Source organism: Hydractinia symbiolongicarpus, chromosome 2, assembly GCF_029227915.1.
Source record: "Hydractinia symbiolongicarpus strain clone_291-10 chromosome 2, HSymV2.1, whole genome shotgun sequence".
Taxonomy (NCBI): Eukaryota; Metazoa; Cnidaria; class Hydrozoa; order Anthoathecata; family Hydractiniidae; genus Hydractinia; species Hydractinia symbiolongicarpus.
In genome coordinates this window covers 6,857,779-6,874,434 of record NC_079876.1, presented here as the reverse complement: position 1 = coordinate 6,874,434, position 16,656 = coordinate 6,857,779, and the positions used below count along the sequence as shown (strand labels likewise).

General features: G+C 34.3%; 2 protein-coding genes across 2 annotated transcripts; one reads left to right on the top strand and one right to left on the bottom strand.

The window, feature by feature from the left end:
* Window positions 1-4,530: 4,530 nt before the first annotated feature.
* LOC130629326 (opine dehydrogenase-like) lies at window positions 4,531-6,260 on the bottom strand. Its single transcript, XM_057442489.1, has 2 exons — window positions 6,129-6,260; window positions 4,531-5,723 (listed from the first exon to the last, which is right to left on the bottom strand). The coding sequence occupies exons 1-2, from the start codon at window positions 6,249-6,251 to the stop codon at window positions 4,602-4,604; spliced, it is 1,245 nt and encodes a 414-aa protein (XP_057298472.1). The 5' UTR covers window positions 6,252-6,260; the 3' UTR covers window positions 4,531-4,601.
* Window positions 6,261-9,947: 3,687 nt separating this feature from the next.
* LOC130629317 (uncharacterized) lies at window positions 9,948-12,943 on the top strand. The gene is made up of 7 exons (XM_057442478.1): window positions 9,948-10,244; window positions 10,453-10,655; window positions 10,739-11,105; window positions 11,298-11,410; window positions 11,492-11,681; window positions 11,791-11,934; window positions 12,057-12,943. Exons 1-7 carry the CDS (start codon window positions 10,145-10,147, stop codon window positions 12,227-12,229), a joined length of 1,290 nt encoding a protein of 429 aa, XP_057298461.1. The 5' UTR covers window positions 9,948-10,144; the 3' UTR covers window positions 12,230-12,943.
* Window positions 12,944-16,656: the final 3,713 nt, after the last annotated feature.

Below are 16,656 nucleotides of genomic sequence, written 5' to 3'. Positions count from 1 at the left end.
TTGACTACAAAGGTAGTTTGTAAACCATTCTTTCTCTGCAATGCCTTTTTGGCTTAGTTTAAATATTAGGTTACCGTGACTAACAGTATCAAAGGCTTTCTTAAAAAGTGTGATATTAAAAACAACAACTTTAAAACACTTTTTCGTAGTGTTGAGAGTAAAGTGTTGAGCAATTACAGACTTTACGGTCGTGTTGCTTCATTAAACATTCGCTAAATACACATAAAGATCAGTGCTCTACATATTACAGGCAACGGGTAAAAAATTATCACAAAAAGAATATTTTTATTAGCACTGCCGACGTCAGCAAAACTTCTAAAGTAACATATATTTTTCAGTTTTCTTTTGCCTAAATGGATTATCCCACGGGCTTATCCACTAGTCTATTATTGCAACTGGTAACAAGTTATATATTTTTCACAGTTTTCCTAAAAGCATAACCTAAAAGCTATATGGGTTAACTAAAAAAATGGGCTACTCAATAGGGGTGACATTTGGAGTAGTGGTCGGGGCAGCTAATTTCGAAGCGGGTATTTTGTAAACAGACATTAGATTTAATTTTGCTGCAATATGACGACTCTTAGCTCGCCTAACATACCGAGTTCGGTGTCCAGTTGTTAAAAAGAAGTTTAAATACGGTTTACAACGCGTAATAGAAATAATTTATCATAGCTACAAAGATCTGACTGTACGCGGTGTGTGGTGTAGTGTTACTCTTGTACAGTTATAGCCTCGTTTCCATGTCATTTGATCATTGGAAAGACAACTTCATAAGGAGAAAATTTGACGTAAACCATTGAAAATTATCGTGAACAGAATAGAAACCATTCCGGCCAATCTCATTAGATGGTTTCCATCTGCAAAACTTGTCAGTGGCAAAAAAGAACACATATTATCCGACCGGTAGAATAAAACTGCCACCCTAAACACTACCCAAATTGGGGTACCCTGTGTTTTCAATTAACCCAAACTATATTCTGTATTATATAAATCTTTAGTGCACATTTTTAATTGGTTAGAACAAATCATGTGAGAAAACACGTCAACTTGAATAGCCATAAATTTCAACTGTGGTATTCTAATTTAAATTTACCGTGACGGGTTTTAAAGCCACCGGGAATGTAATTGATTGTTCGGAAAGGGGTGATGTCACGGGCAATTAAACATTGCTATTGTTGTTGTCAATTTCCTTTTTAATAAAATTAGCAACAAACCGTTTTGTGATAGGTTTAAAAACTAGTTGTTTTTTATAATAGAAAATCAAACAAATATGTTCAAACACAAATTACAAATACACAGATATATATAACAAAATGTTTGGAATTTTAACACGAAGTACGAAATTGGTTCCTTTATGGTAATAATCAACACAGTTTGTTATAGCCATGCTATATAGCTAATCATAAATTATAGAATACATAAATTTAAAGTGATTATAAAAAGGATCACACTGCATCATAAACCACATAGCCTAGTAAGTCCAATAGACGTCCACTATGTATGGTGTTATTCGTTTCTTTTTTGTCCTGAACATGTGCAAGGAGCAGTTTTCACAGAACGACACAAAAACCAGCAGCAAATGAGCAGTCTATCTGAACAACCAGGAACCCTACAGCGAACGAAGAAAACAACCAGGAAAACCACAGCGATTAAACACCGACCAAACGCTATCATTTAGATATTCCCAAAGCTAAATATATTTTTTCTTTTTTCTTTTTATTTTGAATAAAGTCTTTATGAAAATTTGGATGCTTTAAACAGTTGCAGAAAATCGCAAGCAAAGAAAATTATCGGTAGCTTAAACAAGAATTGTACTGAATTCATACCCATCCATGTATTATACGGTTCCCAGCAGTTTGGCAGACCTACTCTCAAAGTATTGTGCAAATGTGGAGTGTGGTTGTATGGATCCCCGCCCATTCCTTTGAATAAACAGCAGCATATTTGATGCACAATCTGATGTGGTGGCCATATACAAGGGTCGTGTTTAAATCTTTTTCATTATAATATTTTTAACTTAGGAATATACGATTGTTAAGTTTTTACATGTTTTTAAGCTATCCAATTACGTAATTTTAAAATTTTGGCTGCATGAAAAGTTAGCTAAGCTAGTTTTATTACATTTAATTTATTTAGATATTATTTAGTTTATTATAAATGCTTTTTATTCTAACCAACACATTGTTGTTTCTGTTTTCTGTTTTCCCCAACAAATATTTGTGTGATTGTTGGATAAAAAAAGCTCTTTTTTTGCTACATATTATCACACACTGTGCTTAAAAAAATCACCCAAAAATTAGCCAATAATCACCCAAAAATCAGCCAAAAATCACCCAAAGATCACCCAAAAATTAAGCGAATAAAAATTCAAAGTGACTTGTGAGGATATTAAAATCCGTATATTTTTATCATAAACTCAAAATTTGAATGCATAAATAAGTAGGAAAAACGAGAAAGGGGTTCTTTTTTATAAATTGATGACTGGTGGTGTATGAAAAACTGAAAGCAAAGTAGCTAAATCAAGAATCAATGTGCATCTGGGGAAATAAGATAGCCGGAAAATGATTGGAACATGCAGGGCCATTTGATTTATCTGCAATGGGTAGCCCACTAGCTCCTTATATAGCAAATGGTTGGTTGAGTAAGTATGATTGAAGAGCGAAAGATGAGGAGAAGTTATAAATGATATAATACGTGATAAAAAGTCTGATAATGTTGATAAATTGCAAGATAATAATTCGTTTCATCCAAATCTGAATTTTACTAGCTATCAAACGAGAAAAAAAGATTTTAAACATTCCATTTCTAGACATGAGAATCATGCGTTCTGAAGGAAGATTAACTTCAACTTGGTTTTGAAAATCGATGAGCACAGGATTAACAATGAACTAATTCGCATTAGCACTTATAAAGTACAAAAAGACTGTAGTTATCGGAATAACATATAGAATATTGCACATGGAATGTAGCACTTGGAATAATTTCCATAACAGTTTGAAAAAAGCTAAAAGTATACCACAGAACAATCAATACCATGCTTCCTTTTATAAGCCAATTATTGAACAAATACAAAAGATATTAAATAAAATGAAAATGAAGATGAGGAAGAAGAAAAGAAAGTTTAAATGATTTTTGTATCATACAGGGGAGGGGGGAGGGAGGGGATTACTGAGAATTTCGAACGCTCACTATAATACAACAATAACCGATTACCCCGGGCTGTACCGCAAAATATCGCCCGAGGTCTAAGTGCAGACCGAGCTTGCGAGGTTGGTGCAATGACTGAGGTCAAAATTCGAAACAGTCCTGTCTAAAAACAAAAATTCTATTTAGAATTCGAAAGTCCCTAAAGAATAATACTTTGTGAACAAAACATTACGATGTTCGACACATACAGAATAATGATGCATCGTCAAAAGCGCTAAGCCAATCAGAATGCCTAAAAACCGTATTGTCCGCTTGAAAAATCCAGACAGTTAACAAAAACGCGAATTAATCGACTATAACGCTCCATACAAAGTTACTTCAACGTGAAAAAAGTTGAAAACGATGTTACCATCTTTGAAGCCCTAAGTGGATAAAACTTTCAGAAGTGGTATAGTGTATGAAATTTCTTGTTTACATCGTGCTATGTCGACCAAACTAGTCTTCATTTACTAAATCGCGTAAGAGAGCACAGACGTCTTGGAACACCAGTGGGTAGTCACTTTCGCACTTGTAATTGTACTCTTACGATGAATAATGTTGAAATTCTAGATACGTCACTGAAATCTGTGTATCACTTAATGACTTTGGAAGCAATCTGGATTAAAGACATTACACCAGATTCAAATACAAAAGACGAATACAAAAGCCACACATTAACCATCAGAGTCTGATTGATAAATTTATAGTTTGGTATGCCTTAGGGATTTTTGATTATAGCTTAATTTTTTATGTTCAAGTAACCTTAAAGGAACACAGTGTGAATACTGTATGATATGTGTGTTGATATGTTTTATTTTTTAACGGTTTTAACTGTTTTTATTGATTCGTTTTAGACCTAAAGATGAAATTTAATTTTGAAATATATTGTCAAAGTTTTATTTTGTTGGTTATATTTATTGATTAAAAGAAATATAATTGAACCAAATACAATTGAACCTTTCAACTGAGCCTTGCGTCTGTTAGTAAAAGTAAGCGTGTCGATTTTATTTCCGCTATGAGCATTAGCAAGCTTGGAATGCTGGTTACTTAGATAGAAACAATTTTCTGTTGGTAGCAATTTTTGGGTTATAATTTCTATTGTAGTTTCTGTAATATCCAAATTGCTTTAAAACCAGTAGTCTTTTTAAACATATTGATCAAGATTGTCCAGTCAGCGAATACACAGAGGCGCTAAGATATATAAAAGCACATAAGCTTCTTTAAATTTAACGCAAGAAATTACAAATATCTTATAAAGATTTGTCAAATTGAAAACCACTTTAACTACTTGCTTTCTAAGTTCGAATGGAAATTTACCGTGGTGACTTATAATAAGAAATACACTTAAATGACGATTTGTATCTTTACTGAAAACGTAACAGTACATTTGATGATAAAGTTTTTTATATTCTTTCTTATATAGAAGACAAATCTCCTGGGAATTCATCGAATCTTCTTACAGGTGCAACTGACAGGCCTGTCATCACGTGGGCGGACGTCATCAAAGCCTGAGCCACTGGTGTCTCAATGTTTGCCTTCTTTGCCAAATATGTTGCAATTGGTGCAAGGACATAGTTGATGTCTTCAGTAATGTATCGATTCTTCAAAGTCGGAGGTGCTTTGATGGCGCTGTAGAAGTAGGCGTTTTCAATCAGTTCCTCCAATGTCTTGCTTTTCGTGTCACCGTACCATCCTGACCAGACAGTTAGAAGATTGTCCATATCAAATCCAAAAGATTTTCCAATAGCAAGTCGCTCTTGATCAAGAGCGTCAAGGTAACGTAAAACGCCAGGTGATGCTCCTTCGTTGTAAAACAAAAAATCTCCTTTCTTTGTTTCAATCCATCCAGCGTTCTGTAGTGAGATTACAGGATGTAGAAGGAAATTCAGATTATTTAACCCAGTATGGATGACGTTCTTGTTAGGAATTAAATTTAAACTGAAAAGAGACTTAATCTTCTCCATCGTTGCTTGCGTGCGAGAGCTTGGATATACTCCAACATGCATCATCTTCTTCGTACCATTGACAAACACGTTGTTAGCGTCCACTTTACGACAAGCATAAGGTATCGAACTGGTTTCGACCAGCGTAAATGGAATGTTCAAATAATCATTCGTGTAAGATTTCCTCTGCATGACTTTGACGTAGTCAAGAAATGCAAAATTTCCAGGTAAACTGATGAAGATGTGATCCTTAGTTAGATATGGTAAAGCAGCTTCAAAGACCAGACCTTGACCAAATGATGGAATAATCAACATGGCGACATTACCAAACTCCATTGCTTCTTTAATGTCAGTCGTTGCCTTCGCTATCTTTGACACTCCATGAATTTCCCCTGTCGAGCCCTGGCACTCCTTGAGAGCATTAATACACCCAGCGTTTTGAATAGGTTCAATAGCTTCTTTAAATTGATCAGATTCAAAAAGCAAAACTTCATGTCCTAATTGCACCAAATGGAATGCTAAGGCGTAGCCACCATTTCCTGCTCCAAGAACTGAAACTTTCATTTTTGATGGATGGTTTAACGACGACGAAATCTGAACAAAAGTTTAAAAATAATTTTAAAAATTAACCACAAAAATTCTGCATATGTAAAATTATGTACATTGTAAGATGAGGAGATGGATGTAACACAAAGCGACGAAGGAGGAGCGCTTCAAGGTGTTTACATTTCCACTTTTTCTACAATCACACTTCTATAAATCTATTAAAATTTAAAGCAAGAAAATAATTCATGGTGGTACCAGGTGTTACTAAGATCTTTCTTAATTTTTTTTGTAATATCTAATACTCTTAAACACAGAGGACAGCCAAGCCCGAGCCGTTATAAACATATAATAAATATATAAAATATATATAATATAAATATAAATATAATATAAATTATTCTTACTTTGTAAAAAAGTTTACGAGTGTAAAAAAGAGTATAAAATTTTACTTACTGCTTTTGGTGAACGCTCAGCAAGATTATGCTTTGGCAACAAATGAACCCACTTTTGTACATTGTCCAAAGTCCAATGCATGTCCAATTCACAATGTGTGTAGACACATTGTGAATTGGACATGCATTGGACATTGTTACCAGGAATTTTTGTGAACTTGAACAACATGACAATTAATGCAATGAACAGAGGAAAGTGTGGTAATACAAATATTTATATTAAAAGTGATCTTAGTTTCTATAATTCTTTCTTTTGGTAGCATTGTCAGCATTTTTAGGTTTTACCTATCAAGTAAACTCGTTTATGAAAATTTTGGTGAGCAAAAATCAGCTTCAAATGCCCATATTTTCTAGCCTGATCTCCCATAAAGCTACTTAGTCTAGTTATGTACAAGGAACCAATCAAAATTGGCGATACAGCAAGCAGTGTTAACATTGCGGAGTTAGTTTACTACTCAAAAAACTTCATTTTTTTGTATTGAGTAAACGAGGCAAATCAAATTGTTGTCTTACTTAATCATTTTATAAAGTTTTTTATTTACCAAAAAGAAAACTTCGCTGTTTAACTGTGTTTTTTTCTTCTTTCAAAAGTCAACAAATTTACTTTGTCGTAGATAATCGACATTAAGGGAGTTACAACAATAGCAATACTCCTTTTGACAATCTCAAAGAGCTCTGGGGACGAGAATGATTCTCGATTATTTTCCCTTTTTAGTTGCAACAAATGATTATGCAAAGCAGGTAATTACTTTCGCTGCAGAATTTGTCACATGTTCCCTTTTTCCAGGGTTCCTTCAAATATAAACATCTAAAAGAGAAGTCTTGAGGTTGAAAGCAAATTAGATAATGTGTCACCACCACTGCTTTATATCCTGGGTGTTTAGAACAAATTTCAAGTCTCTGATGACCGAGTAACCAACGTCCAATGTGTTTGCTACATTTCGGCGATGTTAGCATTATGGACCGGCTCACGATGCTCACGGCTGTTTCAGCTAGCGAGATTTCGGAAACTCAGACTGCGCATGTCAAAAAAAAATTTAAAATAAGGACTGGGGCGAGTTGCGCTTAAAAGTAAACAAATTTTAGGGTAGCTAGCACCAGGTTTAATAGGCATTTTAATCACATAAACCAACTTAAGGACTGGAAACTAAGTGGTTTAAATAAAATATAGTCCTATACCAATAAGATTAATTCAAATACAAAGCTATTCGCTTGTTGCCTAGCTAAAACAAAACAAAAACTTTCAACCTCCATTTTGAAGACTGTGGACACCATGCCAACTTAAAGCAAAATATTTTCAGATACGAAGTTATCCCACAGATAATTTTTATAAAAATCATTCCAAGATAGTTACGAGATACGAATAAAAAAAGAACTGTAGGTGTATCAGTACATTACGAATTGATATTGTATCAAACATTAGGTACTTTTTTTTCAAAATTTTTGTTAAAGTTCAAGATGGCTACTGGGGATTTACACCTAGCTCGGTTGAACAAGCTGTGTCGAATATGTGGAAACACTCTGCCTGGACGATCACATATTGTCCAAGAGCACATAAAGAACTTGGACAGTATTTTCAGAGCTGATTTTTATTCTGATCGGGCAGGCATTCACCCAAAAAAATTCTGTCACTCGTGCTTTGCTACAATAAGTAATGTCCTAAAACGTGACTCAGCTACCGCTATTGTGCCTGTTAAATGGTATACACATAAAGACACCGAGTGCAAAACATGCATATTAAGTGCACAAAAAAAGAGAGGTGGCAAACCTATGAAAAGAAGGGGCGGTGGTAACCCAACACACAAAGCTGTGGATTCCGCAGAAAAAACTTGGACACCCCTAGAACTTAATAAAATTTACAGAAAAACCTCTGAACTTTTTGACTATAGTGGAAACGTTCTCTCAGACATAAATATCAGTGAAGGCAACTGGGAACATCTGATTTGTGCTTTGTGTAGCAATATTTTAAAAAGGCCATTAATGATAAACCAATGTAACCACGTGTTTTGTGCCTTGTGTTTAACAAATTGGTTGGAAAATTCAAATAGATGTCCCACCTGCAGCATCCCAACAACACCCGGGGATGTCTCGCCTGGTTTGTGCATTTCCAGGATTTTAAACACACGAGTTGTCAAGGGAACATGTGGTTGTTCATTTAAACTGCTGTCTGCACAATCGCACACATGCTCTCCAGCATTGTCATTTACAACACTAGAGATGATGCAGTTGAGCCCTTCCAAGCCTGTACCGAAAAAGGTAGAAGAATGCATTGCTCATGTGGTTGGAATAAAAATGCAGCAGTCAAACTTGCCGAATAAAACTGTCCAATTGCCCAGTGGAAGTTCACAAGTAAGATTACTTATGTATGGAGTGGACTCAGTAAAAGTGATTTGACATTGACTTTTTTTAACAAGCAACTGATTTTCAAACGGCTGATCTTAGCTGATCTTTGATCTTAGCAATTTTAAGGCTGAAATCAAAACTGAAAATAAGTTGCTTTTGTATATGTCTATATATGTGCATACCTAGGTTATCATTTTTTTACAATTCCAGTGAAATGTTTCTTATACACATTTTTTATACAAAAAACAAGCCATAATAAGAACAAGACAAATTTTAAAATGTTCAGAGTAAATAATTAAAAATAATAATAAATATAAGTAAGTGGCTAGAGGGGTCACAGAATATAGGAAGTTTTGGGGGTCAATAAAAACCATTCTATATATTAGGAGATTTACTAAAATTTTGATGTGCCCACCCTAAATGCTAAGGCGTCTACATCGTTAAGTGATCTTATATAAAAAATGTGTATAACTACTTTATACAAAAATACAAAACTATGCTATGTTATATTAAAAATAATGTACACATAATTGTCTGTAACAATATGATAATTTTAATAGTAATATTACATTTTACATAAAACAAATTAATAACATATGTTCCATATTTTAGCCATTGACAATAACACCCATTAGAATTCCTCGCAAGTCTTCTGATGAAACATGTGAAAGGAATGTGCGGAAAAGAGCAAATACAGCCAAGGAGTTAATCCATCTGATGTCTGGTGAAGAAACCCAATCTGTCACAAAACAGACCACAGCACTGCTAAAGTCTATGGAAGAAAGTGACAGAAATACTATCATTAAAAATTTGGGTACAGAAGTCATTATTCCAGCCAATCACATCACAGCAATGAAATCAAATTTAAACATGCCATGGAATCAACTACGTGAAATATCACGTTGGTTGAAAACATTCAACATAAAAATTGAATCAGAAAAAAAAGCAAGAAGTGTCGCTGCTGAATGGGTAGGCCAAGGACTGAGAGTTGAGCTGGCTCCTCTCACCAAATTATCAGTTGGAAACAGGGTATCCGTTATACCTAGGCCCTGGGGGTATCTGTATAATGTAGTTGGCCACATTCTGTATCAACTCAAAAAGCTAGAATGTCACAATTTACTTGTAAAACATAGTTTCATTCCTGACAATGAGATCCATGTTAAAATTGGTGGAGACCATGGAGGAAATAGTTTTAAAATGGCATATCAAATAGGCAATGTTCTAAACCCAAACAAGAAGGAAAACACAATAATGTTTAGCATTTTTGAAGGTAACAAACATTAATGCAATATATTACAAATATGAAAAAAAAAAAATTAAAACTGGAATTTCCAAAATTCTATGCATGTGATGTCTAATTGTGATCTAAAGTAGAAATGATCTAAGTGATCTAAAGTAGAAATCAAAACATTTTTTATATTTTTTTTTTAAATTAGGGAAAGACACAAGAACAAACTCAAGAGTCTGCCTTGAACGGTTTCGACCACAAATAAAAATGCTGCAACAAGTCAAATATAAAGAGTCGATATTCCGTGTATTTATGTATGGCGACTACGAATTTCTGTGTGCAATGTATGGTATAACTGGTGCAAATGGTAAATATTAATTACTTAAGATCTGGGGCAAGTTGCTAGTTGATAATCAAAATTAATTAATTTTTGACCACAAATAAAAATGCTGCAACAAGTCAAATATAAAGAGTCGATATTCCGTGTATTTATGTATGGCGACTACGAATTTCTGTGTGCAATGTATGGTATAACTGGTGCAAATGGTAAATATTAATTACTTAAGATCTGGGGCAAGTTGCTAGTTGATAATCAAAATTAATTAATTTTTACAGAACTTTTTTTGCAACTTCATAAAGTTCCTGTAGTTTAACAATGGGTTTTTACTACGCAGATATGGGAAATGCATAGTTAAAAATGGTTTATTTTTAAAAGTTTCTAATAAAATATGTATACTTTAACATTTGTGTTTAGGGCGTCACAGCTGTTTGTTTTGCAACATTACCTCAAAACTAATGAACATCCCAGTGTTTACTCGCAAGAAATTTAAGAAAAGGTCACTGGCGACACTTGAAGAAAATTTAGCAGATTTCCGTGAAAGTGGTGGGAGCCCTAAAAATGCGAAAGAATTTTATAATGTCATTGACAACATATTTTTTGACATACCTATTGATCAAGTATACATCATATTTTTATGCTTTTCCACTGCAAGTTGATTTAATAATCCCAAAATAAAATCTATATAAACACCTAATTTTAGGTCTGTATTCCTGGTCTTCATATTTCCTTGGGTGTATATCAAAAGATGTTTAAAATGTTTGAGTCTTCTTGCCAAGACTATGATGTAAAAATAGCTCTGCTGTTGGCAACAGAAGACAATGAACTGGATTCAGATTATGGTGACTACATCGAAGTCCTTAAAGAAACAAATGACTTGCAGCAAAAGCTGGAAGATGAAAAAGCCAAATTAGCAAACCAGCAAGATCAGTTAAACTGGCTTGTAATATCTGGTGGCTTACAACGAAATATACTGACGTACGAGAAAAGTATAATAAAAACTGAGAAGAAAATCACAGAATTAGAATTAGAAATCTCAACCTTGGGAAACAACAAAAGAATTTTAGTGGGTATGATCATTTTTATTACCTAAGTAATTTTTTGTGATATTCGCAAATGTTTTTTTGTCTGGAAATTCCAAGAAATTTAATTCCCGAAAAAAAACTTTCCAAAATTATAATTTTCATTCTGATCTTATGATGCAAGCCTTATATTCTCTCCAATCTAAAGCTATGTTTAATAGTTTGTTCATCTTATTTTAGGTGTTGGTCCTTGTGCTTCTTCAATAGATAAAACGCTGCAAAAAATGGGTGTTGAACGTCAGGCCTACCATGGCCAAAGTTTTATCGGCAACCATGTACATAAATTGCTAAAGGTTTGTTAATACTAACAATAATGTAGCAATTTAAAAATAACATATTTAAAGAAAATTAAAAAAACAATCTTGCTCTTATAGAAAGAAAACATCCAAAATTTAACATCCAGCATTAAAGAGATTGTTGCAGCACAAAAGCATGATGACCAGCTTATTCACAGTGTGAATTTAGAAATGGATAAGTACGACATGTTATTTACTTACTTTGCAGAAGTTCATAACATTTACAATTCGGCAAAATATCTGTCATGTGAGGAAATACTGGCTTTAGGTGAGAAACTTGTTCCTTTTTTTAATAATAAATAAGTTTTTTTTAAAATTTCATGTGCCAAAAACAAAACAAAAAGAAAGAATAATATACATATAGTACATAATTCTAGAAATTTCAATTAATAAATTCATGATGCATCTGCGAACTAACTGGCCAAAAGTTAATATTTCACCAAAACTGCATATGCTTGAAGATCATGTCACTGAGTTCATAGCAAAATGGAATGTTGGATTTGGGTTTTATGGCGAACAAGGTAAACAGCCACTTAAATTTGTAACCTGGTAACACCAAAATTTGTGTTTTTTACCAAAATGTGTTATTTTTCAGAAAATGTGTAGCTAGCTAGCTTAAATGTCAAATTATAACATTTTTAAGGTGGAGAAAGCTTGCATCATGAAATCAACAGGATGTCGAGCAGGTACAGCTGCATCAAAAACCCAGTCGAGCGGTTACGAAATACATTAAAGCAACATTTTGTTAATGTAAATCCTGAATCGAGCCAATTAAAACCAAAAATTAAAAAAAGAAAAATTGCACGTGAAGAATAACTTTTAGACTTACAGCTTAGATAGCTAGTTATATCTTTAACTGCATATTAGCATTACTTTGCAAGCTCCTTTAGTCTTTGCATTATTTCAAAGGTGGATCAGCTGGTCTAGAAAGAAAAAGAATTGAACAGTTAATTAGCTTACTACATGCATAGTTCATTTTTATTTGACTTTTTGTCGAGCTTACGTTAGTAGTGTATGAGACGCAGAAACCTTATTTAGAGTTACAGAATTGTTTATATAGAATGTTGTTTAGTGTTGTTATTCTGTGAAATATTAGCTTAGTAAACTACAACAGTTTTAATGCCTACAATAAATCATACAGTAGATTATGTCAAAGAGGGAGTTAAAATTTTCAGGTTTTACACTAACTTTTATTGCCAGAATTCAGCGCTCTAGCATTCTTTCAGAAGTACTGATACAGTTTTTTCGTTTTTCTTACCTTGTAGATGAGCCTTTCAGCTTTCCAAAAATATATAATACACCAGCCACATAACTTCGCAACGTCCACAAAACCAAAAATTAGTTGGAACAAGTTGCCATGTTAATTTTAACAAAAAAAAGTATGCCTTCAAAACTGCCACAGTATTACTCCAACAGCATGCTTGTCGCAAAGGTAAAAGAAAGATTTAGCTTCCAGCGTGTTGAAATGCTTTAAAAAACTAAATTAAATCCACTGAAATAGATTCTATCATGCAAAAGCGATTTCAAAAAGTTAGTTACTTATTTATCATGATTGTTTTTATTTGCGCCCGCCATCTTGCGCCTCAACGTGGCCGTAATTATTGACGCATGCGCAGTCTTAGTTTCCGCTCTGAAACAGCCGTGTGCTCTACGGCCCGGTAAGGTGTGAAAAAAAAATTGTATCCAATGTTTCAATTTTTTGCATTCAAATTTTAGGCAGCCTTTATGCCGCTGGGGTTTCATTTCGGCTTGGACCGAAATGCTTTCATTTTAGGGAAGCCATACCATTAACGACCTGGTAAACAACTAGACGCATTCAAATGTAAACATTACATTACAAACATTATACTCTCTGGTCTCACTACTTGCGGTGCCACTTTGCGTGATAGACAGACGGAATACGCTTATTATTAAGGGGACTAGTCGTTAGCCCGTGGAAAAATCCACGGGTTCGCCCGTCCTTTAAATTCACCCGTGGCAACAAAGTGGATAAAAATATATTGCATTTGATATTCGTGCGCATTTTAAATATTTCGTGTTTCCATTGCGGGACGCGTCTTTCGCGGACACACAGACAGACGACGGCTATTATTAAAGAGACTAGTCGTTAACTCGTGGAAAAACCACAGGGTCGCCGGTCTTTTATATATCGCATTTCGTGTTTCCGTAACAGGACGCGCCTTTTGAAGACACACAGACAGACGACGGTTATTATTATAGAGACTAGCCGTTAACCCGTGGAAAAATCCACGGAATCGTCCGTCCTCTATATATCGCATTTCGTGTTTCCGTAGCATAACGTTTTTCTCGCGCACAAGCAGACAGACGGAATACGGCTATTATTAAAGAGATTGGAATAATGTATTAAAAACTGTGAAGAGGTAAGAATATTTGGTTTTTCTTTGTTGTTGAACTACCTAGTTGCGAGATGTAAGTAGAATTTTTTTCTATTTTTGAGGTCGGACAAATATTTGCAACCTCGTTCCAAGGGCATTTTGACTTTGATGAAGTTGATAGCGGCGAAATGGGCCACTCCGTAATAACGGCTCATGGGCCACAATATCCTGGGACGAGGTTAAATATATAGTGGCAGAATATGTTGTACGGACGTATGCGACAGGAGTAGTGGCTGCGTAATTTCAGGATGGATTATCAAACCATTATGAAGTTGGCTGATTTTAAAGAGATTCTCTCACTCCCAACACAAAATGGTTTAGGAAAGATACTACACGGGATACTTAAGGCCAGTCTTTCTAGGTGTTTTATCACCCGCAGCACCAACACTCGTCGTATCATAACCATTTTTAGCAAATTTAATAGTGACGAAACACTTTGTAGCATGTCCAAAATTTTATTGGATGACGTCTTTCTGGCAAGATGCATTTCGCATACCAATCATGTCGTCTCAAATAGGGTCCGCGCTACTTAAAAATTGTAAATGGTACAGGGTGCGGCCGGTCCTCAACAGAAGTTTTTAAATTTTCTAGGATTTTAATACACCTAAAATAAATTCAGATTAAATTAGAACAAGAAGCCCTGCGGCAATAAGATTTCCGTCATTAGCCTGAAAGATTTTGAAATTTAAAGTGGACCTTAAAAACGGAGAATTATGGGGTAAACAAATCACGAGTATCACGATTTTTAACTATTTTTGTAACTAACCTGCAATGTTAAAATACAACTCAATAAATAAAAAATAAAAATTTTACATAGCTATATGAAGTATTCTAAAAAAACAGTTAAAACTTTAACTGGATATTTTTAAAAGTGATCAGGAAAATTCAGGAAATTCTAGAATACAAATCTTGCTATGTAGAAACTTGACGATTCGAATATAATAACTTCTGAGCGAGCTCAATTTGAATGATGAAATAGTTCATTGTTTATTAATTCAGCAATAAATACATATTAGCATTTCAGTATTTAGGCCTTCAAAATTTACTCTCTTGTTACATGGTACATGGTTTGATAACAGCTGATCTGAACGTTTTAAAAATAAGAAACAAGAATATATACAATTTAACCATAAACTGCATTAAAACCAGGTTTTTTAAATATTGTCTCTTTCTTAACGTCTCTTTGCCTCTTTGATTTTAAAAGGGAATTTAATACAAAGATACAAATCCATGCGATGTGATGCACAGGTATATTTCGTGAGATTTTTAAAAATCAAGTCATTTCTAAGAAATCTTAGAAAAATATTTTGTGATACTTTGGGTTGATCTCAAGAAAGATTTTCAAGCAAATTAGGCACAAGGAGAACTGATAATTAGCCAGTAACAGAATAGTTGGCCGTTTCAATGGCGCCATAGCTTGTTGGTTATAACTCTGGCACTTTGTGCGGGAGAACAGGGTACGATTCCCCTTGGCGGCAATTCAATATTATGCTACCATAGCCCCGGACTAGGACTCCCTATCTAAGATATGACCTTTTCTGAAAATAATAGACAGGATTTGTAAGGCTAGCCATATAAATATATAGACATTCTATTTATCTATGCAGAATAATATATACGGTGCATACAGTATTATTAGCCGCTTAACAGCTCCTTATACGATATATATCTTTTTACTTAAATTTTCACTTTTCTTCGTTATCGATCTTCCCATAGCCATCTATATTTATATAGATCAACATAAAGTTGCGCTTTAATTAAAACTGCTTCAAGAAAAAGAACAAGAAACGATTTTGCAAAAAAGATATAATTTTAGTGTAGCTAGCAGTACATATGTCGTCTATATTATTAAACAACAAAACTATTCTGATATCAAGAAAAAACATGGAAAAGACGCAGTTAGCTGTTAACAGCCAATTATACTAGGCGTAGCATCTAATTCTCCTGCATCAGCAAACTATATATTGTTACAGGTTAATTATCAGTTCACCGACTGCTCAGTGCAAGCAACAATAAACTTTTGTCACGTTTCGACAACTTTTCTGCAAAAAATATAAAAAAAATCCTGTGCGAATATATATATATATATATATATATATATCTTTTTATCTGATAGAAGTAGTCCCACAAAGTGTCATTTGGAAGTTATTTTTAGCCCCCCTTTTTCCCATAAAAACAGGAGTTGAGTGTCCAGTCACGGAAGAACTACGCAAGACAGGATAAAGGTTTTTTGTTGCTTGTTCTTTAAGAAAAAAAGGCACTCTAATCAAAGCACTATTTTGTGTAGCTAGCTCCATAGCTAGCTAGCAAGTAAGTAATTTCATGAAAGGGTATGTCAGCACCAATCAAAAGGAGATCCAAGTCAGCACCAACAATTGAGATAGCTAGCCAGCCAGCACACTTTTCTCACTTAGCTATATATAAAATAATTCTTTCCTGATAAAATACACGAATTTAAAAAATAGTGCTTAGCTCCCCATTAATAAAGCTACTACGACCAAACCAAAGAGACCAGCAAGGGGGCGACCAACAAAATGTAAGCACTTTTAGTCATGGCCGCACACGGAATGTTCTGGCCACACGAAGAGTACACTCTCTGTTCGGATTGGTCATTTAATTGACAGAGATTAAAATAAAGCATCTTCATTGGCTTTCGCAAAAATGGAATTTTCTGAGCGTTTAGCCTGGACAAAAACTTAACAGCGTCCGGGCTTTGTGCTGTCCCTCTCTATCTATCTCCCAGCAGGCGATTTTAAAGATTCTGCCCCGCATAGCGGCGACGGAAATCAACAAGTCACACCATATAGTGTAAGGCTACAGTTTGGGAAAAGGTTTATACGGATATAT

What these genes read in the sequence shown, in the direction of transcription:
- LOC130629326 (XM_057442489.1), bottom strand. Translation starts at nt 6,251, where the DNA reads ATGTCCAATTCACAATGTGTCTACACACATTGTGAATTGGACATGCAT. An exon ending in CTGAGCGTTCACCAAAAGCA is followed by an intron (nt 5,724 to 6,128) that starts GTAAGTAAAATT and finishes ACTTTTGTTCAG; the next exon opens with ATTTCGTCGTCGTTAAACCA.
- LOC130629317 (XM_057442478.1), top strand. Translation starts at nt 10,145, where the DNA reads ATGCTGCAACAAGTCAAATATAAAGAGTCGATATTCCGTGTATTTATG. An exon ending in TTGACATACCTATTGATCAA is followed by an intron (nt 10,656 to 10,738) that starts GTATACATCATA and finishes ACCTAATTTTAG; the next exon opens with GTCTGTATTCCTGGTCTTCA. An exon ending in ATGTACATAAATTGCTAAAG is followed by an intron (nt 11,411 to 11,491) that starts GTTTGTTAATAC and finishes TTGCTCTTATAG; the next exon opens with AAAGAAAACATCCAAAATTT.